This window comes from Musca autumnalis, unplaced genomic scaffold (genome assembly GCF_047663935.1).
Source record: "Musca autumnalis isolate F117 unplaced genomic scaffold, ASM4766393v1 scaffold_5, whole genome shotgun sequence".
In the NCBI taxonomy this organism is placed as follows: domain Eukaryota; kingdom Metazoa; phylum Arthropoda; class Insecta; order Diptera; family Muscidae; genus Musca; species Musca autumnalis.
In genome coordinates this window covers 48,169,239-48,192,253 of record NW_027412088.1, presented here as the reverse complement: position 1 = coordinate 48,192,253, position 23,015 = coordinate 48,169,239, and the positions used below count along the sequence as shown (strand labels likewise).

The 23,015-nt window shown below is 39.1% G+C and overlaps 1 protein-coding gene across 2 annotated transcripts in view; it reads right to left on the bottom strand.

Annotated features, from left to right (window-relative positions):
• Positions 1–313: 313 nt before the first annotated feature.
• LOC141387598 (GTP-binding protein Di-Ras2) overlaps positions 314–23,015 on the bottom strand; it is a 234,292-nt gene continuing 211,590 nt past the window's right edge. The window contains exons 6-7 of one of the 2 annotated variants that reach the window (XM_073957499.1): positions 1,889–2,003; positions 314–1,692 (exon numbers count right to left, since the gene is read on the bottom strand). In XM_073957499.1, the coding sequence (XP_073813600.1) occupies positions 1,617–1,692; positions 1,889–2,003 (191 nt within the window). In that variant the 3' untranslated portion in view covers positions 314–1,616. The remainder of the gene's footprint in view (positions 1,693–1,888; positions 2,004–23,015) is intronic. The other variant, XM_073957501.1, reaches the window with a different exon arrangement.

Below are 23,015 nucleotides of genomic sequence, written 5' to 3'. Positions count from 1 at the left end.
CTATAGAACAAATGTTCTGTAATGGGCCAGTTAAGTAAGTAAGTAAATACATAAGTTTTTTTGTGAAAAAAAGTGTTTCAATTTGCATAGGCTGAGGGTATATCTCTGTCGGCTCAGCTGACTTTCTTACTTGTTTTTCTTCCGCATTCGTTTTCTTATCTACATTCATAAACAGGCCCTAAATGTTGCTGAACAAATTTTCTCACTAATGTTTAGCAACTATACAATTGTAAAAAAAAATAATTATTACAAATTATCGAGTACAGGGACACGCATATAAAACAAAATTTAGTTTTACAAATTAAAAAAAAAGTAATTGGTTTCAAATTCAATAAATATTATAACGATGTTTTTTTATTTTTATTAAAAATTCAATATTTCATAATTTTCTTATATGTATATTACTTTTTGATCCTAGACTCTGGCTAAACTTTACAAAATTGTTTGGTCGCTCTTAGTTAAATTTGGTTGTTGTTCTTGTTGATTTTGTTTAATTAACTAACCTAGGTAAGCAATTAAAAAAAGTTTATTATTTTCGTGTATTCATTTCATACTTTTAATTATTTGTGGATTACATGTTAACCCTAAAGCCACTGAAATGTTTTAATTGATGCTCTGTTCCAGAACCTGCAAGAAGCCTTTTTTTTACTACGATAACATTTTTGCCTTTATGTTAACGAAAAAAAATAGTAAAATATAGTAGATTCTTACAGTTCTGGAACAGACCATTAGTTTCTACGGAATTACAAAATACTTATTTTATCTCAAGAATCGAAAAAATTTCATTTCTACGCACCGTTGAATTAAAAAAAATTAAAAAAAAAAATTATTTTTCAATTAAAACTCCTAAAATTTGAAAAAGTGCTTTAGAAATCATCAATTTGATTATTAGATTGATAACTTGCTCAATCCAAGTGGTTTAAGGTTTCACATTTCTTTCTTATCCCTTCCTTGATTTTTGATTTACTGTTTGATTTGATGCACAAATTCTTTAACAAATACAATTAAATGTTTTTTGTGTTCTTTTTGTTTATTTTCTTTGTCTATTTGTATTACAATTTGTTTTTTTTTTTCTTGTTATTATATTATTATAAATACGAGTAGTATGCAAAGATAAATATATAAACGTTTTGTGTGTGTTTGTGTTTATTTACGTGTGTGTGTGTGTGGCTGCTGTTTGTCTTGTGCTGCTGCGGATGCTGTTGCTTTGCAACGGCCGACTTGTTTTTAATTGTTGTGCTAATCAGTAATTTTTGTTTTCGTTTTTCCAAGGATGTGTGGTGGATGGGTGGTTGGGTGATACGAGAAGTGGAATAAGTGGTCGCGGAGGGATTCAAAGAGGGAGAAGAGAAATTTGTAATACAAAAGCCCGTTTATAATATCTTTTGTTTAAAATCATCTTCATTACGGCTGTTGATGGATGTTGGCTGATTTTAATTACGCACACCTCCACCATACTCATCCTCAACATTGACTCCGAAAAACAACATAATATCTTAAAACACGCGTATCTCCCAGCTCCACGTGCTCCTCCAGCTCTTCTCCAGTGTTCTTGTTGTTTGTTCATTATCATCACCATCATCATCATCATTTGAGCCATTCGCCAATTCATGCGTCTACTGTAAATTACAATCCTCCGAAGCATTATTAATTTGTTGTTTTGTTTTACGTGAGGCCCGTCGTATCAGAGACCTAGAGGTTTTTTTTTTTTGTTAATTTTGTTGCAAAGAAATTCGAAGAGAAAATTTGAAGAAAAAAAAAATTGATAAAATTAATTAGCATAACGGCGTTTAGGTCAAGCGTATCAAACTGTCAAATATCAAGAAGTCTGCGAAAAGTTTTTGTTCTTTTGCGCCAATTACAGATGTTAGTATGTACTCGTACGTACCTTGATCTTGGCTTTAATTTGGCATCACTACTGCTGGTTGTGGCTGGATCTACGGCATCAACAAGGCTGGATTTCTTATCACTTGAAATGGATGGACTGGCATTGCGATTTTTGTCTGAAACGAAAGAGGAATAATAGGTGAAATTATTGACCGAATCGAACACACGCCGGGAGCATGCTGTAAAAAAATAGAAAAAATCCAGTCAGTGGTTTTGAACTGCATTGGGACCAAAATTTAAGTTTTAAGTATTGGACCAATGTCGCTCAATCCTTTTGATATCGTGACCACTAGTAATATCGTTACAATCATGACCACAAGGACTATCTGCGGTAGCGATTTCAGACTGGCCTTAAACAGAACATAATCTACGTATTTTGATTTTTTGTTGGGAGTGGACCTATCAACTCCATTATCGAATTTTATCGAAGTTTGGAAAACAGGCGGACAGTTGAGCGGACGGATATGGCTAAGTCAACTCAAAATAACTTGAAAAGGATTTTTTAAACATATGTAAGGTCTAAAACCATTGCCGCAATGTGGGTACTCACTTAGAGCCTCAGCATTTAGGCTAAGGAGGGTATATACACTGATTGGAATAATGGCTTTGGACCAAAAGTATGTTTGGACAAAAACCGTCTCAGACAATTTGAAGTCGATTTAACTAAGTCTGTCTGGCTGGTTCTTAAAAGAATCAATCGATTTGGTCCATAGTTTAGATCGAATCGGAACAATGATCCCTCGGGTACCTCCTACACAAAATTCTCAGATTAATCCGTAACCCGCAGCGTTCCGGTCAACGGATGTCACCTCAGTATAGCTTAGGTTAGGTTGAAAATATGGGCGATTTAAAAAGCGTCACATGCCCTTGTTGACATACACTTAAGCCAGGGTAGGCTTGTTGTGCGCTCTAATTACGGAAGCCTAAATTGAAGACGTTTTTTTGTTTTTGTTAATTTATTAAGAAATAAATTTGTCAGTTTGGAAATTCTATGCCATTGACGTAATCTCTCAATTTTTTGAACTTGCTTGTCCTTATATGGTTGAGTTATTTCCCAGAAATTGATTTCTTAGCATCACGAAGGCTGGAAATGATATAGGTAGTGTTCCAACGTTTCGTCGTTCTCTCCGCATGCTCTGCACAACCAATTTTGTGCAGGTACGCTTGTAGCCCTAGGTGCCCTGTAAGGATGCCTGCCAGTCTACTAATGTCTCTTTTATACCCTCCACCATAATATGGGTATATTAAGTTTGTCATTCCTTTTGTAACATATCGAACTAATCATTTGCGACCCTATAAAGTTTATATATTCGTGATCAGGATAAAATTCTAAGACGATCTAGCCATGTCCGTCTGTCCGTCTGTTGTAATCACTCTAGCGTCCGCAATAATTGAGATAGAGTGCTGAAATTTTGCACCCGAGGGTCTTTTTACCATAGGCAGGTCAAGTTCGAAGAAGAGCTATATCGTTCCACTCTTTGGTAGAGCCCCCATAAAACGGTACCTCCGGATTTGAGGTATTTTGACGTTCTTCGCCACATTTGCAGACCGAATTAGCTATAATTTGGCATTTAGGGTTCCTAGTGATCAACAAACTTATATTTCAATGGATATGGGCATAGGTCCATGTTTTGGTATAGTCCCCATATAACGGTACCTCCCGAGTTTCGGTATTTTGTGAATTTTAGCCACAATTTTTAACCGAACTATCTGCAATTTGACATTTGAGGTTCTCAGTGGCCATGAAACATCTCCACGAAACATCGTCAACATAGGTCTTTGTTTTGGTATAGCCCCCATATATCGGTACCTCCCGATTTTCGGTATTTTGAGAATTTTAGCTACAATTTTTAACTGAACTAGCTATAATTTGCCATTTGAGGTTCTCATTGGTCATGAAATATCTCCACCAAACATGATCAACATAGGTCCATGTTTTGGAATAGCCCCCATATAACGGTACCTCCCGATTTTCGGTATTTGAGAATTTTAGCCACAATTTGTAACCGAACTATTTGCAATTTGACATTTGAGGTTCTCAGTGGTCATGAAACATCTCCACTGAACATCGTCAATATAGGTCCATGTTTTGGTATGGCCCCCTTATAACCGTACCTCCCGATTTTGGGTATTTTGAGCATTTTAGTTACAACTTTTAACCGAATTAGCTGCAATTTGACATTTGAGGTTCTCAGTGGTCATGAAACATCTCCACGAAACATCGTCAACATAGGTCCATGTTTTGGTATAGCCCCCATATATCGGTACCTCCCGATTTTCGGTATTTTGAGAATGTTAGCTACAATTTTTAACCGAACTAGCTGTAATTTACAATTTGAGGTTCTCAGTGGTCATGAAACATCTCCACCAAACATCGTCAACATAGGTCCATGTTTTGGTATAGCCCCCATACAACGGTACCTCCCGATTTTCGGTATTTTGAGAATTTTTGCTGCAATTTTGAACCGAACTAGATGTAATGATTGGTATTTTGAAAATTTTAGCTACAATTTTGTCTATTAAAAAATAATCGTCAATATACATATGTCCATGTTTTGGTATATCCACCCATATAACTGTACCTCCAGATTTTCGTTAATTTTCAGTGATCACGAAATTTCTTCACTAAAATTCGTCAACATTCCATTTTTGAGGGTCTACATTGTTTTGATGAAACTACTCTCAATTTGACTCTTGAAGTTCCCTGCAGCTATAAAACTTTTCCGCCAAGAATTTAAAGATAGGATGACTCTTTGATATAGCCCCGTTGGTAGTACCTTTCACCTACCTGAACACATTTTTTTGATTAGATTAGATAACACTGTGCAAAAAAATGGAGGTGAAAGTTTGGGGCACGGAAAATTTCTCTTGGGAAAGAAAGGCCTTGGTGAGTATATTATGAGCCCCGAAGGACAGATCCACCGTGAGTCGAACTTCCGCGTTATGGCGTGATGAATTTTTTGTTAGAGACCCTGTGGGCCATCAGGGATTAGCGTTATATCTTTGTTCACTATTGCTTAAGTGCTCTACAAAAACAACAATAAAAGATATTATGCTAATTCATGATGGCTTACCGGGTCTCCTGCAAAAACTTCATCACGCATTAAAGCGGAAGTTCGACTCACGGCACATCTGTCCTTCGGTGTTTTTAATATAAACACACCAAATGCTTTCATCTCCAAAGGGAATTATCTCTGCCCCAATATTTGTGTTCACAGTGTAAATTAAGTAACAGTGGGAGGCAGTAGGAGTCTATCCATCGTCGAAAAGTTGTTACACCTAAAATTGTGATTATTCCATTTTAATTAAGACTATTTTATGGTGGAGGGTATAAAAAGTAAAGAAAATTTGTGCGCACGATAACTCTTGAAGGGAGTAACCGATTTGGTCCATACTTTGCACATCATGAAATATGTACCAGACATAGATAAGGTTTCAATATGGACTCAATCGGTCCACTCCTTCGGGTACCTCACACACAAAGTATCAGAAAAGTTCAGTTTAGGGCCATCTCTGCAATCGCTTTAATTTTTGTTTTAGCAACTTGTATTCACTGCCCCCCCATACGACGGTACAAGTTTCATAAGGGGCAAGTCCACACTTCCTGAGAAAATAGCCTGAAATTTGCAAAAAAAAACTCATATGACACCGTTTGAGGTGGTTGGAGCGCAAGATAACTCTCGAACGGATCTGCCCATTCGGTCCAAAATTTGGCCGAAGCCATATCGGTCCACTCCTTTAGGTACCTCTCCCCCAAAAGTTCAAAAATGTTCGGAAAAATTGTTCGTACGGTAACTCTTGAAGGGAGTGGTCCATACTTAACACATCCTAATATATCTACCAGATATAGATCAGGTTCATATATGGACTATATTTGTCCACTCCATCCGGTACCTTTCACACAAAATTTCGGATAAGTTCACTTTAAGACCTGATATGGAATCACATTGATTTTTGTTGAAGCAACCTGCATTCGCTGCCTCAATTACGATGGTAAAAGTTTTTTCAGGGGCAAGTCCATACTTCTTGAGCAAACAGTCCGAAGGGTGTAAAAACCCCCTATGGCACCATACTCGTATGTAGTGGCTGGAGATCCATTATTTTTGGTATCTCCTCCTCAAAACTTTTGATCTTTAATCCTAATCAACATTTATGTCGGTTCAAACGGCCAACATTTTAAACGCCTGATACTTTTTTACTTGTTTCCTTTCTCTTCAAAATATGTGCATTTTTTGCCCATGCCTTTAACTCTAGACGCGCCGCTTTTAAAGGCTTAGCATTATCTAATCTGATCGTAGTTCGCTGACTGGCGTGTATTGCCAAGGTGTTAGCTATCTCGTTACCCCTAATCCCTGCATGTCTTGGTACCCATATAATGTTAACCGAACCATGGTGGGCATAGTTGTTGACTGACTTTTTATACTGCAAGACAGTTTTTGATTTCACCGTCTTGCTTGTTATAGCTTTAATTGCTGCTGTACTGCCAGTTAGGATGTTTACAGTGATTGGCTTTGTGTTAGCTTTAAACCAGTTCAGACACTCGGTAATCGCTCGGATTTCGGCCTGGAGGAACGTATTATGATCCGGCAGTCGAAGGGAGATCCTCGTTTTCTGGTCTTCAATATAGAGACCCAGACCCGTTCTCCCCCTAGAACGGCCCCATCTGTGAACCCACAGCTTCCACTTGGCATCCGTTCTAGGGTTACATCGATCCACAAGTCTCTGTCCGGTATGAAAACTTCACGCAGAGCGGCTTCACTTGTTTCAGGTATACGGTCTGATACAATATGATCTATTGACTCGCTTTGGTGGCCTCTTTCGATCCACTCGCACATCGACTTAAGTCTTATGGCTGCGATGGCTGCTTCATACCTTACCTGTATTTCTATAGGGTGAACAAACAAAATTGTTCCTAAAGCCCTGGTTGGTGTAGTCCTCATTGCACCACTAATACTTAAGCAGCACACTCTTTGGATTTTTTCTGTACTTTCACATTGCATTTCTTGTCCATAGCTGTTCACCGTACCACAGAAGCGTAAATTAGAATCGGTCTAATTAGGCTTCTGTATAACCAGTGTGTCATCCTAGGATTGGAACCCAATTTTGAGCCAACATCTGTGGGCTTTGTTAGCCCATTTCCCGTGTAGGGTCTTTCCATTTAAGTTTCCTGTCCAGTATACATACGAGGGGCATTTGAAAACCTTCCGGCCTAGACAACACGCAGTGTCGTCATTTGACATTTTTTTTGGAAAGTTTAACTGTTTTTAGCCTACGCGTACTCAGGCCAGTTTGACATACGATCATGTGTTGGGTTGTTTACAGTGGCTTGATTGAGACACATCCAAAACATTGGGTTTGAATTCTTTTACAGCTCGTCTGGCGACGAAAATCGTTGACCACGCCTTTTTTTCTTGATGGACTGCAACCAAATGAAGTCATTGGTTCACAATTATGGGCTGTACGGCATATGACCCATCAATTCCACGTTTTGTTCGGTCAAACAGGCACTAGTTTGAATCCGTGTGTGAGAGCTCGCATTGTCATGATGCAGAACGATTCGTCTTCTCTTGTTCGTTTTTCGAATTTCTTAGGAGACTTCAGGCAAACAAATTGTAGTGTAACACTCAGAATTTACCGTCCTACATTTCTCAAGACGTATAGTCGTCACACGGTCAGTTTTGCCAAAGAAGCTTTGAACATCTTCTTCCATGAACAACTTTCGTTGAATTTGGTTCGCTTTGGAAGACTCAAACGGTCGATTCCTGTTTTGTCTCAGGCTTCTAAGCATAGATTCAAGATTCGTCGTCTGCGACGATCTTACAAATGTCGTTTGAAGTATCGTGATTGTTTTTATTCACAGATTCTTTGCACCAATCCACAAGAGCCTTTTTTTGAGCGATTGACCAATTTTGCTGGATCTAACGAGAAAAATCAATTTTTGCGGCCAGGTGTCCATGCCATATCAAATGTTATTTGATTGAAAAAATGCCCAATGGGCGCCTCTATCTCACGGAATATGACATGGAGATCTTGCGTTATGCGTTCACGTACGTCTTTAATTTTTTTCTGGCACAAATGTACGATTTTGGACGACCCTCACGACATTCGTTCATTGGCGAGTGTCGGGCCACGATTGAATTCATTAAAATAGTTTTTTATAGTGCTTTATCGACGTACCAAGATTTAATTTGATCGATGCACTCCGGCCGTGATTATCCACGTCGAATTTGTGCAAAGTGTTTTTTTTTTTTCAAGTCACTTGTCCAACTGCCCTGAGTACGCTTAGGCTAAAAAGTGTCAAACTTTCCAAAAAATGTCGAATGACACTGCGTGTTGCCTATCCAGAAGGTTTTCTAGTGCCCCTCGTATGTTTGTATTTGTGTCTTTTTACTGTGACATATTCTGGAATGCCTACTTCGAACTGTTTGGGTCAGTGCCGAGAAGGATGTAAATATTGGACCAATATGGATGTGTTCGGTTTGTCACATCCGTATTCACCACCCTGAAAGTTTGGTGAGATCCAATAGATGCCCGTAGTGGGTGGATCTCAGATGTTGCTTTGGACTCGTTCATCTAAAGTACTACGACATGACCTATGTTGCTGCATGCTGCGTGAACAGATCACCTAGGAAGTCGTCCTCGTCTTTGATATCAGAATACAAGATCTGTCAATTCCTAAAATGCATTTAATTTCAATAGACTGCGAGAAATGGTCGAGGAAATAATGGACTTTATGAGTCTGAAGAAGATCAGGGGCACGAAACCAAGCTCAACAACAACAGCAGCTCACAGCTTTGTGGTGGTTACAACGTACGTACGTAGAAGGCACTGCGAAGGATCGCACCAGAAGAGAAGGTGAGGTACTAATTTGTTGTTCCAGCAGTCAGTTTAATACAGACCTATTTTGCTTGAGCCTGGCTGTAATGACTTCTACATGTATTGAATGGGGGTACCAGTCAGATGTGGAACTGGCGCGATAGATTTTGTTAAAGTATACATCCCGCCGATTAATAGCGGTACTTAAGGTTATTGGCCCAACATTTGCCCGCTTTTGGAAGGTCATAACTGTACATGTCCGTCCTGAGTCCTGGTATTCGGTTCTGGACAATGACCAGAGGGGTATGGTGCTGTCTGAGCCTATAGATAGCTTTAAGTTTTGCACAGTCAATGAGGACGTCCCTATCAGAATTAGCGGAGAGTGTCAGAGTTCGCCAGACATAACCATCGTGTCACCTGGTTTGACAAATGGCGTCTCCTGGCAACTCCCCTTTTCTTTTGTGTCAGTCCATCTTCCCCAAAATCATCTCCATCCGCACTTTCATCAATCAGGGGGAAGCTAATTGACCTAGTTTCAAAGAGTTCACCAATCACCGCTTCAGACAACTGCCCAACCTTTCAGATGTTCGTGTAGCAACATCACACATGCTTCCGCTCGCTATATACAGGGTGTTTTTTTAAGCTAGATAGAACTTTAAATTGTAAAAAGTAACACAAAAAATTAAATTTTGATGAAACTTTTTTTATTTGTTTCAGTATACTCTGACAAATCATCATGAATAGACTCACGCTTGAACAACGCTACGAAATTGTCCAAATTTACTTTGAAAATCAGTCGTCGATTCGCGCAACTTATAGACGACTTCGTCATTTGTATGGCGTTCAGCGATGAGGCGCATTTTTGGCTTAAAGGGTTTGTTAATAAGCAAAATTGCCGCATATGGAGTGAGACCAATCCACAAGAGACCCTCAGACTCCAGTACATTCAGAAAAATGCACCGTATGGTGCGGACCTTATTTCTTCAAAAATGAGGCCGGAGCTCGCGTTACGGTCAATGGAGATCGTTACCGCACAATGATCAATGATTTTTTGTTTGAAAATATGGATGACATTGATCCGGAGGAGATGTGGTTTCAACAGGATGGCGCTAAGTGCCATACGGCGAACGCAACCATCGACTTATTGAAATCAAAATTTGGCGATAAGTTGATTTCGAGAAGTGGACCTGTCAATTGGCCTCCAAGGTCGTGCTATTTGACACCTCTCGATTATTTCCTGTGGGGCTACGTGAAGTCACTGGTTCATGCTGATAAACCAGCAACAATTGATGCCTCGGAGGCCAGCATTGTTCGTGTTATTCGTGACATACGGCCAGCAGTGCTCGAGTGGTCAAAAATTGGACGTCCAGAATGCACTTCGTCAAGAACAGCCGCGGTGCCCATATTTGATTACAATTTAATTTTTTGTGTTATTTTTTACAATTTCAATTTCTATCGGGCTTAAAAAAAAACACCCTTTATGCACCTGTTGGTTGAATACCCGAAGTGAGAGCAGCAGAAGCGACGGGGTTAGCAAAAAAGCGTAATTAGCTTCTTTGTGTCAACCCTAATGACCCCAGATTCATTGTGTTGACACAGGAAGTTAGCAGGTTGTTCAGTGTGTACAAGCGGGACAAGTGACATGTCATCTGAAGAGTTGCAACATTAGATCTGGAATAAGTGAATTGCGGGCAACGATTAAATCACTCTCAAACCCTGAAAAAAGAAAGATAGGACCTCAGTCACGGTGGGCGAAGTTATGCTGACTGATCCGAAGAGGTGCGCAAGTAATTTTAATTCGAGCACCCCGGGAGTGACATGGCGAAAAGAAGAGTATTGCCTCGCATTAGATATTTTCCTGCTGAGTAGGAACCACCACAATTTACAATGGATGAAGTTGATGATGACGTTACGAATTTGATCATAAGCCCACGGCAGCGAAAGCGTTTCGGCCAGCGCCTCCCAATCCAGCATCATATGCTGCTACAATAACGAATTCTATCAGTTACTCTAAATCATCCAAAGCGTTGCGCCCTTACGGTATCTCCATGGTAATGATGAAACAGCTGAATGAGATGGGAGTTGACAGTCTTATGAAAGTTTTCAACCTGTCGCTACCTAGCTACATCGTGCCCGTGGTCTGGAAAGCCAGACAAGAATACCAGCAAAGGTGAATCGTACAGACCAATGCCGTATGATAGGACAGGGTTGTCAAGTACTTCACGCTGTTTAAGGACATCGAACAGACTACCCTACGATCAAGTTTGAAACGTGTGGCGGCATGTTTGGCGGCAAAAAAATTACAAAAACTCTGTATACCACATGAGCTGCGGAGATAAGCACAGAGTTGAATGTCCTGGTCGAAAACAGCAGAATTTGGATCACTAACTTTCTAGATGTACCACTCTAAAGGATGTTCACGTCGTTCGCGCATGTCCCATCTATTTTCAAGAAGGTGAGATGTAAGAACAAGGTCCTCAAGTCCATAGGCGGCAGCACTAGGGGTTCACCCCACAAAGAAACTTTTTTGACCACATAAAAAGCGAACACAAGTGCAATTCGATGGAACACTAGGGCAGGTACATGGAACTGCCTAAAAAAGGAAGACATAGACAAGAACGTCCAAAATTTAACCGAAATACTAGTAAAATCTTTCGAAGAAAGTTGTCCCCTTGCAAAAAGGAAATCTGCCTACGAAAAACCCTGGATGACTGGGGAAATTCGAAATAAGGACAAGGAAGTCCGTAGACTTTACAATAGGGCGAAACGTAAGAAAGCAGCTGTATTCTGGGACAACTACCAGGCAAAATTAAATGAATACAACAAAATAACAAGAAACGCCAAACGAAACTCCTGGAAACTATTTTGTGAACAGGTGGATAGTGTTAAGGGCGTTTCGAAAATCAAGAAGCTTCTATCCAAAACCCATACACAGACCGAGCAAATGGTCGATGAAAATTGAAAAAGATGGAAACAACACAAGAAACCCTAGGCCTTCTGATGAGAACGCATTTCCCGTCGAATACTGAGGCATCGACCGATTGTGTTCATCCATCAGAAGATGCACCAAAAATTGACACCTTCATGGTCAAACAAGCCATTATGAGCTTCTCACCATACAATTTAGCGGGGCCAGACCAGATCTGCCCGGCCCTATTACAGAGGGAACTGGACGTTATTGCGCCCAAACTGGTCGGGACTTTCAACGCTTTCTTAAACTTTGCATATACTCCTATAGCCTGGCAAGAGGCAAGGGTAGTCTCTATCCCTAAACCAGGTAAGGCAAGTTATGCAATACCAAAATCTTATCGCCCGATAAGTTTAACTTCTTTCTTACTTAAGACAATGGAGCGGACGGTCGACACCATGATAAAGAGTAACATTTCCAACGATATGATTAAATACAAAAAAACATGCATACGTTAAAGGCAGGTCAGTGGAAACCGCATTACATGAGGTAGTACACCATATAGAAAGAACCTTCGAAATGAAAATCTACACACTCACTGTGTGCATCGATATCGAGGGCGCTTTTAATAACGTAAGCACCGAGACGCTAATCCACTCATTAGACGAGTTTCAAGTGGACTGGACCTTTAGGAACTGGATAAACCACATGATAAAGAATAGATGGATAAGCTGCGGGCTACGTGACGTTAAAATAAGGAACAAAGTTGGACAAGGAACCCCCAGGGAGGGATTCTATCACCTCTTTTGTGGGTAACTACCATAAATAGTCTCTTACGGATCTTAACCAAGAAGAATTTGACCCAGTCTGTTACGCAGACGACGTTATAATACTTCTAAGGGGAAAGAATCCGAATTTACTTTGTAGTAGAGAGGAAACGGCTCATAAAATAGCATACAACTGGGCCAAACCGAGAGGTCTCAACGTTAACTCGGAAAAAACAGAACTATGTCTATTTACTAGGAAAACGAAGGTGGGGAACTTCGAAGAACCAGTTTTCCTAAATAAGACAATACACATATCTCGTACAGTTAAATACCAAGGAGTAATTCTAGATAGGAAACTAAAATGGAAGGACCATATTGACTTGTAGAAGGTCAATAGCCTCACAATGGGGGTTCATTCCTAGAATGACACACTGGCTTTACAGAAGCGTAATTAGGCCAATCCTAACATACGCGTCTGTGATATGGTGGACAGCCATGGACAAAAAATGCAATGTAAAAATACTACAAAAAGTCCAAAAAACATGTTGCTAAGCATTAGCGGGACAATGAGGACATCACCGACTAGGGCTTTAGAAACAATTTTGTTTGTACACCCAATAGAAATTCAGGTAAGGTATGAAGCAGCCGTCGCAGCCACAAGGCTAAAAGCGATGGGCGATTGGATCGATAAAGACCACCAAAGCATACTTAGGGTCACAACGGGAGAATCTATAAATCAAATAGTATGGGACCGTATACCTGAAACTAGTGAAGTAGCTTTATGTGAAGTTTTAGAGACATGTGGATCGATGGAGCTCTAGCACAGATTCCCGCTGGAAGCTAAGGGTTTACGGATGGGGCTATGCTAGAGGGGAGAACGGGACTGGGTCTCTATATCAGGGAACCAGATACAAGGATCTCCCTCCGGCTGCCGGATCATAACACGATTCTTCAGGCGGAAATCCGAGCGATTGCAGAGTGTCTGAACTGGTTTGACACTCACACAAAGCCTACGATTGCGAACATCCTAACGGACAGCAAAGCAGCCAGTAAGGTTGTAACAACGAAGACAGTGAAATCTAGATTAGGGGTAACGAAATGGCAAACTCTATGGCAAAATAAGCTAGGGACATGGACAAAAAAAGCACATATATCCCTCTGGAACAGTGAAGAGAAGAAAAAAAAACACAAAAATCCTATGGGGAGACCCAGACGAGGAAAAACCAGGGAATTACTATTACTGAGTAAAAAAAGACATTAGTGGATTGACGGGAATCCTCACAGGACACCTTGGACTACAAGCGCATTTGTACAAAATAGGCTGTTCAAAAAATAGTGAATGCAGACCATGCAGAGATGACGATGAAACGTTGGAACACTATCTCTGCCACTGCTGGGCCTTCACAAACCTGAGAACCCAGCTACTAGGAAACGACATCTTACAAGGACTCCACCAAATTAGGACAATCGAGTTCAAAAAGTTAAGAGACTATGTTATGTCAAAAAATTAATCAGGAATTTCGTAAATATTTTCTCTACATTCTAATTGTTCATACAACCTTATCCAGAACCCCAAATTAGAGCGCACAACAGGCCTCCATTGATGGCTTAAGTGTATGTCCTTACGGACATGTGTTAATCTTGCATCACCCCTCTTTTCAACCTAACCTAAGCTTACCTAACCTAAAGTCTGTTTTTCAAAATCGTGCAAATTACCTTACCATGGAAAATAATTTTCCTGAGATTAATGTTGCTGTATTGTTTATACATCCCAGTTCTTCTGATGTCTTTTGTAGAGAAAAGGCCAATGATAAATTTACACTTTTTGACTCATTCATTCTTATTTCTATATGACCTATCGTAATACCCTTTTTTCCCAATATCCCTTTTTAATTACTTTGTGTTTATATTTAATTTTAATATAACATGATTAAGTTTACAATTTGTGTGTTTAATATACATACATATCTGCTGTAAAGCAAACACACACTTAGCAGCAGCACTCTGTACATTCATCCATTCGGTTAAGAACATCTGTCATCAATGAAATTTGCCACCAAAGATGCAAAATTGCATTATGGTTAAAATTTTTGCAATTTCATTACTTTCATTAAGTAATGGCAGCTGAAAGCAGAATATAAATGAGACCAGAACAGTTGAGTAACAACCACAGAAAATGAACAATTTGCAACAACTGACAGCTGCAGTATGTGTGTGCAATTTTTGTTTCTTTATAAACTTGTTTACATATGTAAAAAAGATATAAAAATTTTTTCAATTCTTCTTGAGAACTATTTTTTTTTAACAAAATGCAGCATGGAACAAACCTTTTCAACCATGTCAGGCGTTGTTAATTTTGTATTGTTCATCTTTCACATGAAGTGTGCGTATGATTTTCTGTATAATTATATCGAGATATCTTTGTGTATGTGTGTATGTATGGATGTTTGTACGAAAGTACATAAGATTATGTTTCAGGGTGTATAAATGTTTGTTTTTGTATTATCAGTTTCATGCACATAATTAAATCATTTTTTAAGTGCCAACATGTAAATCAATGCAGATTATAATTAATGGGAAATCTTCAACATTTAAGATGAATAATTTATGCTGTGGAGAGGATTTCGTGGGAAAAACAAAAATGCATATGTTTATCATAAGAAACCAATAACCACCCTAACAATTTTATGTTGTGACACTTTCTGATGAGGTATAAAATACTATCGAGTTTGGATTATATAATAACATATAATAATACAATTAATATTATTTTTAACAACCGAAAACCGTCATTTTTAAAATTCCCAAAAGCCACATCATTTCTCCCAGTGAATCGCTAATAACTTAATTGTGTTTTTTCGCTTTCTTTTCTCCCACAACCTTTTAAACCATGTCGTTTCATTTTGAAATCATCTCGTTAATTTTTTGAAATATGTATTACAAAAAACAAACCCACAATTAGTTTTTGTTGCGAATAACAACAAACCGCTTGACATTTCCATGGCATTTTTTGTTATTGCCGCAGTGTTCACCATCTTGAAATTGCTTACCAATTATTTTAACAGAAATTAAAAGGTTGCAAAAATTTGCAATCAGCCAACGATGAAAGGACAATTCAACCAACATTTTATTATTTTGTTCACGAACAGCGGACGGGTAGCAGCGTTACCAATTTATTAGAGCATGAAATAAAAATTGTATTGTGTTGAATTTAAAAGAAAATCATAAAGGAAAGGAAACTACAACCAATACACAGCAACGAAAATTAACATTAGGCTATTTATTATTATGGAAGTAGAAGAGGAAAAAAACAATGTCAACAAGAAAAGCTAAATGAAAAACGTGAAATAGAAATTAGGGAAATCAAAGTAGAAAAGAATAAGTCAGCTTTGTCGAAAATTAAATGCCCTCAGCATATAAGTGTTCCAACAAAACCATAACAGGAGTGGTGGTCCTAAATGCACTGTCTACGGATCGCTAATTTTAAACAGAAATAGGATTTTCGCAGGCTTTTGTGGGGTATTGAGGAGGTTTCTTAAAAAATCGATGTCGGATTGTTTAGGCGACACTTCCCTAAAGCGTTTAGTTTTGTTCGATTTTAAGAATGTCAAAGTTTGAGCACAATTGGAATATGTTAACACGTGCCACTGGGGCCTCAAAGTTGCCATAGTAATTTGTATGGGCCCAAAGTTGTATTTTAACGAAATTGCTCAAAAGGCCGGTCCGAACTTCTTATACCCTCCACCATCAAATATTGATAAGTTTTCTTTCATGTCCACAATTTTAGGTGGAGATATTTTGTGATCGCGGATATCCAAATGCCTAAATAAGGCCAGAAAATGTATCAAAAATGTCTTAAATCGGGTGGCACCTATGGGGGTTATATCAAAGGGTGGACCTATGTTGTCAATTTTTGATTGAGTAGCTTTGTTACCACAGGGAACCTCAACTGTCAAATTACAGGTAGTTTGACAAAAAAATCAAATCCTCAAAATACCTAAAATCGTGAGGTACTGTTGCTTGGAGTCACTACCAAAATATGGACTTCTGTTGACAATTTTTGATAGAGTTAATTTGCGACTATTGGGAACCTCAAATGTGATATTGCAGGAAGTTCAGTCCAAAAATTTAGCTAAAATCTTCAAAATACCGAAAATCGGGAGCTACGTTTATATGAGGGCAATAGCCAAAACATGGACGTATGTTGACAATTTTTAATGGAGATCATTTGTGACCATAGGAAAACCTCAAGTGTGAAATTGTAGGTAGTTCGGCCCAAAAAGATAGCTAAAACCCTCAAAATACTGAAAATCCGGTGGTACCGTTATATGGGATCTATACCAAAACATTGATTTCTGTTGACAGATTTTAGTGGAGATGTTGCGTCAAACGTCAAATTACAGGTACTTCCGTAAAAAAGGTAGCTAAAGTCATCATAATACCCAAAATCGGTAGGTACCTTTATAATAGGATTATACCAAAACATTAACGTATGTTGACGATTTTTAATGGAGATGATTTCTGATTTGTCAATTTTTGGTGGATGTGTTCATCTTCGCTCATTCTTATGATATGGCCTAGCCAAGGCAATCGCTGCATCTCGATACGTTTAACAATATTGATGTCGTTGTATAGCAGATACAGCTCGTGGTTCATGCGACGTCGAAATTCACCGTCAACGCAGATTGGTCCGTAGATATTTCGAAGAATTTTCTCTCAAACACACCAAGCACTGCCATGTCTGTTTGCCCAAATACCCAGGCTTCGGAGCCATACATTAGCATGGATAGTATCAGTGTTTTGTAAAGCGTTATTTTTGTTGACGAGTTGTGGCTTTGTTTTTAAAGTGCTTACTTAAGCCAAAGTAGTGCATGTTGGCCAATACAATTCTTCTTTTAATTTCACAACTGATGTTGTTTGTTGTGTTTACGGCTGTGTCGAGGTCTACGAAGTCTTTTACTACCTCAAAATTATAGGAACCAACCTTCAACAGTTGGTCCGATCTCAATAAAAAGCTTTGCTCGTGGACACCATGTGACTAATGGTGTAGATTGTGCCACTTTTTTTGACGTTTACCTCTTGTATAACCTTTTTCAGCAGGATGTTGAAGAGATCACACGAAAGGCTGTCTCTTTGCCTGCAACCTCTTTTGGTACAAAACTCTTCGGAGAGCTTCTTTCCTATTTTAACTGAGGACCTCGTGTCAGTTAAAGTCATTTTACAAAGCCGAATGAGCTTTGCGGGGATACCAAATTCGGACATGGTTTGGAATACCTTTGAACGCAGACAACAAGTAAGAATGGCGTTAAGTTCGGCCGGGCCGAACTTGTATACCCTCCACCACGAAATTTATTGAAGTAAAATGGAAAAAATAGTTTCAATTCAATTTTAGACGCAAAGGAAATACAATACCAAATTTCAGCCATTTTGGTGGAATATTGAAGCCACAATATTCAAAATACCGAAAATCGGGAGATACCTTTCCATAGGGGCTATATGGAGGCGTGGAGCTGGAATTCTGAGAATTCCCCAACCAAGTCTAAATACCAAATTTCAGCCATTTCGGAGGAAAATTGAGGCCACAATCTTCAAAATACCGAAAATCGGGAGTTACCGTTCTATGGGGGCAATATGAATGCGTGGACCGATACCAACAAAATTCTGGGGGGAAAGTTGTATACCCTTAAAGAAGACTAAGCGTAAAATTTAAGCCATATCGGTGTGATAATGAAGCTAAAACCTTCAAAATACCGAAAATCGGGAGGTACCGTTGTATGGGGGCTATATGAAGGCGTGGACCGATACCGACAAAATTCTGGGGGAAAGTTTTATATCCTAAAAGAAGACTAAGTGCCAAATTTCAGTCATTTCGGTGTGATAATAAAGCAAATACCTTCAAAACACCGAAAATCGGGTGGTACCGTTCTATGGGGGCTATATGAAGGCGTGGACCGATATAGCCCATTTTCAATACCAACCATCCTGCAAGTAATAAAAACTTCTGTACCAAATATTAACTCTCTTTCTTTAAAATTGCGAGCTGTATCTTGATTTCAACAGACAGACAGACGGACGGACGGACCTAAGGACGGACAGACGGACATGGTTAAATCGACATAGAATTTTATGCTGATCAATAATATATATACTTTATAGGGTCTCCGACGAATATTTCGATGTGTTACAAACGGAATGACAAATTTAATTATACCCTCCATATGGTGGAGGGTATAAAAAGGAGGTAGGGGTCGATCTGCATCTCTTGGGTCTTCTCCAGGATTTGCCGCAGGGTAAATATCTGGTCAATGGTGGACTTGCCAGGTCTAAAGCCGCATTGGTATGGTCCAATTGACTCGTTAACCATAGGCTTTAGTCGTTCGATAATATCCCTGACAATATCTTGTAGGCCATAGGAAGAAGACTTATGCCCCTATAGTTAGAGCATACAGTCTTATCTCCCTTCTTGTGGACGGGGCACAGGATACTCAGGTTCCAATCGTCGGGTACTCGTTCTTCCTTCCAGATGGTGCTAACTATCTGATGGATACACCTTATCAGCGTGTCGCCTCCGGTTTTAAACAGCTCGGCTGGTAGGCCATCGGCTCCTGCTGCCTTATTATTCTTCAGCCGATTTATTGCTGCCTTTACCTCATCTTGGCTGGGCGGTATATATTCAATACCATCATCTGGAATTGGGTCTGTGGTATTTTCGTCGCCTTCGCTACTATTGGATACCAACAGTTTGGAGAAATGTTCTTTACATAACCTGAGCACACTATCTGTATCAGTTACCAAATAACCTTGGTGGTCTCTACAGGAGGATGTGCCTGTACCAAAGCCATCAGTTTGATGATTGACTCGTTGGTAGAATTTTCGGACTTCATTCTGGTTCCTGTACATCTCGATTTTTTCACACTCACGCTTTTCCATCTCTCTCTCTTTTTCCTGCGGAAAAGACGTTTCTCATCTCTCCTTTTCTCCCGATGTCTCTCTCGTGCGCTACGCGTTCCAAGTAGCACGACAGTCCTGATCATACCATGGATTCCTTGGTGGAGGTCTCTGGTATCCCAGTATGGATTTTGCGGCTGTTTGCATGAAGTGGATAATACTTTGTCATTGTGCTGATATGTTATCGGGTCGAGGAGTGCTTTGATTAAGCAATTGGCCCAGTTGAGTGAAATATGTTGTGGATATCTGTTGTGATTGCAGCTTACCGATGTCCAACTTCCGTGTTGTGTCTGTTCGTACTTTTTTGCTACGTTTAACCGGGTGCGTACCTTTGCTGCAGCAAGGTAGTGGTTCTAGTCTATGTTTGCTCCTCGGAACGATCGTACATCCAACACGCTCGATGAATGTCTTCCATCTATCACAACGTGATCAATTTAATTTATTGTTCTTTGATCTGGCGACAGCCAGGTGCCCTTATACATGTCGAGATGTTGAAGTCTGGTGCTGCTAACTACCATGTTTTTTTAGCGCTGCGAAGTCTATCAGCTTCATACCATTATCAGATGTTTCAGTGTGGAGAGTGAATTTCCCGACTGTTGGGCAAAAAGATATTCTCCTTTCCAGTTTAGGCATTAAAATCGCCTAGAATAATTTTAATGTCATGGGCAGGACAACGGTCATATGTTTCGTCTAAGCGCACATAAAATATATCGTTCGTCCTTGTCTTCAGTGGGAACATGAGCGCAAATAAAGTTGATGTTGAAGAATTTTGCTTTTATTCGAATTGTAGCAAGTCTTTCATTCACTGGTGGGAAGCTGGAGACCAGGTGTTTTAACCTCCGACCAACTACAAATCCGAAACCAAACTCATGCTTTGTGTCATGGCAGCTATAATACAGTGCGTCACCTTTAGGTGTTGTTGTCCCATCGTATTTCCTGTATGGCAGTAATGTCGGCCTTGTCCTTTTCAGGTACATCTGTCAATGCGTAAACTGCACCTTCTCTATAAAGAGTGCGAACATTCCTGGTGCAGATTCGCAGATCAGGGTCCTTAAAACGTTTGCGGAGGTCGTCAACTTTTGAGGGATTTGTTTTTTTTTTCTTTTGTTTTTTTTTTTTCATAGTCGGCTGCTTTTTCTAGGGGTGGGTTACTAACCCTGCGCCAAACCCAAGTTTTTAACGTTCTCATGGGTGAACGCGCGAAACTTTAACAGGTGACACCACGGGGAGGTCAGTGTCCACTTGAGATGAAAGAGGGACCAAGATAAATCCTGGACTTTGCCATGTTAAAGCCGGTCAGGACCGTTCATTGGTATCTTTCATCCCCTACGTCACCCACTTTTTGTGTCCACACCAGCAAAAATGCAGTGAGATTTCGTGTCCACATTGCCTGCGTTAGTATCTACTGAATGTTTTTATTTCGTGTCATATGACATTGACAGCTAGTGTAGCACATCTCTTAACGAGACCCTTGAACGGACCTTTCAAGGGACTTTATGGACTATCCCACCAAAACCGTATATCATTGAAAACAGGACCGTTAGGGCAACCTTCGGTAAAAGTTTCAAATGTATTCTCAAACAGGCCTTAAACCGCACTGAAACAAAAAAGTTGAACATATGTGGGTGAGGTAATCGAAGGAGTGGACTATCTTTGCACTTCATTTATGTTTGGAAAAAGTATTACGGGCCAAATCGGATGATTCCTTTGAGAGTTAGCCTGTTTACCAGATAACTAGAGAGATGGAGGGACGGACATGGTTACATCCACTTAAAATTGTCTGAGTTTTGGATTTGATCTTAACATAGGTTGGGTCTAAAATGATTGTTTCAATGAGAAACATTTCAGATCGCGACTGCAGTCAAGTATATTTTTCAACCCTTAAACCTCGATTCCCAGACAGCATCTCAAAGTATACGCTCAGATTAATCCACAAAAAACACATTGAACTGTTTACACTTAGGTAGTCAGATTCAGGATATATTTTTGTAATACCTTATTTCAGGTTGGCAACAGGTTGGGGTGTAGGGTATAACAATACCATGCTGCAATATGAGTCCTTGAAGTAGCATACTTTTGTTTCATTTATGCATTTATTTTCTCGTGACTTATCCCCTCCCCCACACAAAAACAATTTTTGTGCAATTTTATTGGGTCACGGTACTGGTTTTGCATGAAAAACAAAACACAAAAGACAAAAAAGGAAACGCTATGACAAGAAGCTGCTAAGAAAATGGCATTCTTTCTATAATAACCAGCAGCAGTGCCAGTTGTTTTGATGAAAGGAAAGTACTTGATATACTGAGGAGTGGTATTTAATGCTAACTTGGTGAACTGGTGTAAAGGTAAATGTCAAAGAGTTGTAAATTCACAAGTGCATAATTGTACATTTGTAAGTAGTGTAATATACCAGACTGTACAAACATGTCAGTTGAAAAAAGGTTTATTACATTATTTTGTACTAAAGGATTTATAACGTTTTTAGTACCAAGTCCTCATAAAACAAATTGTTAAAGACTTATTTACACTAACCCTTGGGTACAAAATTTTAAGATTCTAGCAACATCGAACTCTTTACAAATGATAATTTAATTACAAGCCCTCTCTAAGGTGTTTTCTTTTGCACGAAACCTAATTTTTTATTTTTTTTCTAATTCAATTTTCAAGTGATGCCTTTTGGGCTCCGAAAATAAATTCGATTTATTTAAAATATATGACCGACACTCTCTATTATTGTTTTTTAACGACCACCACCTCATTTGGTATTCATGGCAGTAGTTCAGTTAACATAGCAACTTTTATTGAGTTCTGTGTCAACAACATAAACGAAAAGTTTTTCTAAAACAAAATTAGAAAAAAAAATGTGTTAACAATTTTTGCAAACAATTTCCATGGACAACCAACCAACTACTTCTATTAACATTATTTAGTGTTTGCTTTCACTTAAGTTCTTTTAGATTTTTAACAATTCGAAGAGAGAATATCTGTTTAGTTTGATGAGCGTTTTGAATTAATGGCTTCTATAGTCTTCTCCAGATAGAAGACCATTTAAGGGTCTTCTATAAAGATCGTTTAAGGACCTATTAAGGCCTTTTAAGGTTTCCATAGATAGACAAGATTTGAAAGATCTTCCTATTAAGTTCTTCTATATAAAGAATACCTTTAAAGAACCTTCTACGGCTGAAAAATATTTAAGAGGTCTTATACAGAAAGAAGAACTTTAAAGGGTCTTCTGTAGATAGAGGACCTTTAGGGGTCTTCTATGGATAGAAGAACTTTAAGGGTCTTCTATGGATAGAAGACATTTTTTATGAATAGAAGACCTTTTCTATGAATAGAAGGCCCTTAAGGGTCTTCTATGGATAGGAGAACTTTAAGGGTCTTCTATGAATAGAAGACCTTTAAGATAGAAGATCTTTTAAAGGCCTTTTTATGGATAGAAGACCTTTAAGGGTCTTCTATGGATAGAAGACCTTTCAAAATACTTCTATGGATGGAAGACCTCTTCAAGGGTCTTCTATATATAGAAGACCTTTCAAGGGTCTTCTATGGATAAAAAACCTATTTAAGGGTCTTCTATGGATAAAAGAACTATTCAAAGGTCTTCTATGGATAGAAGACCTCACAAGGGTCTTCTATGGATAAAAGACCAATTTAAGGGTCTTCTATGGATAGAAGACCTTTCAAGG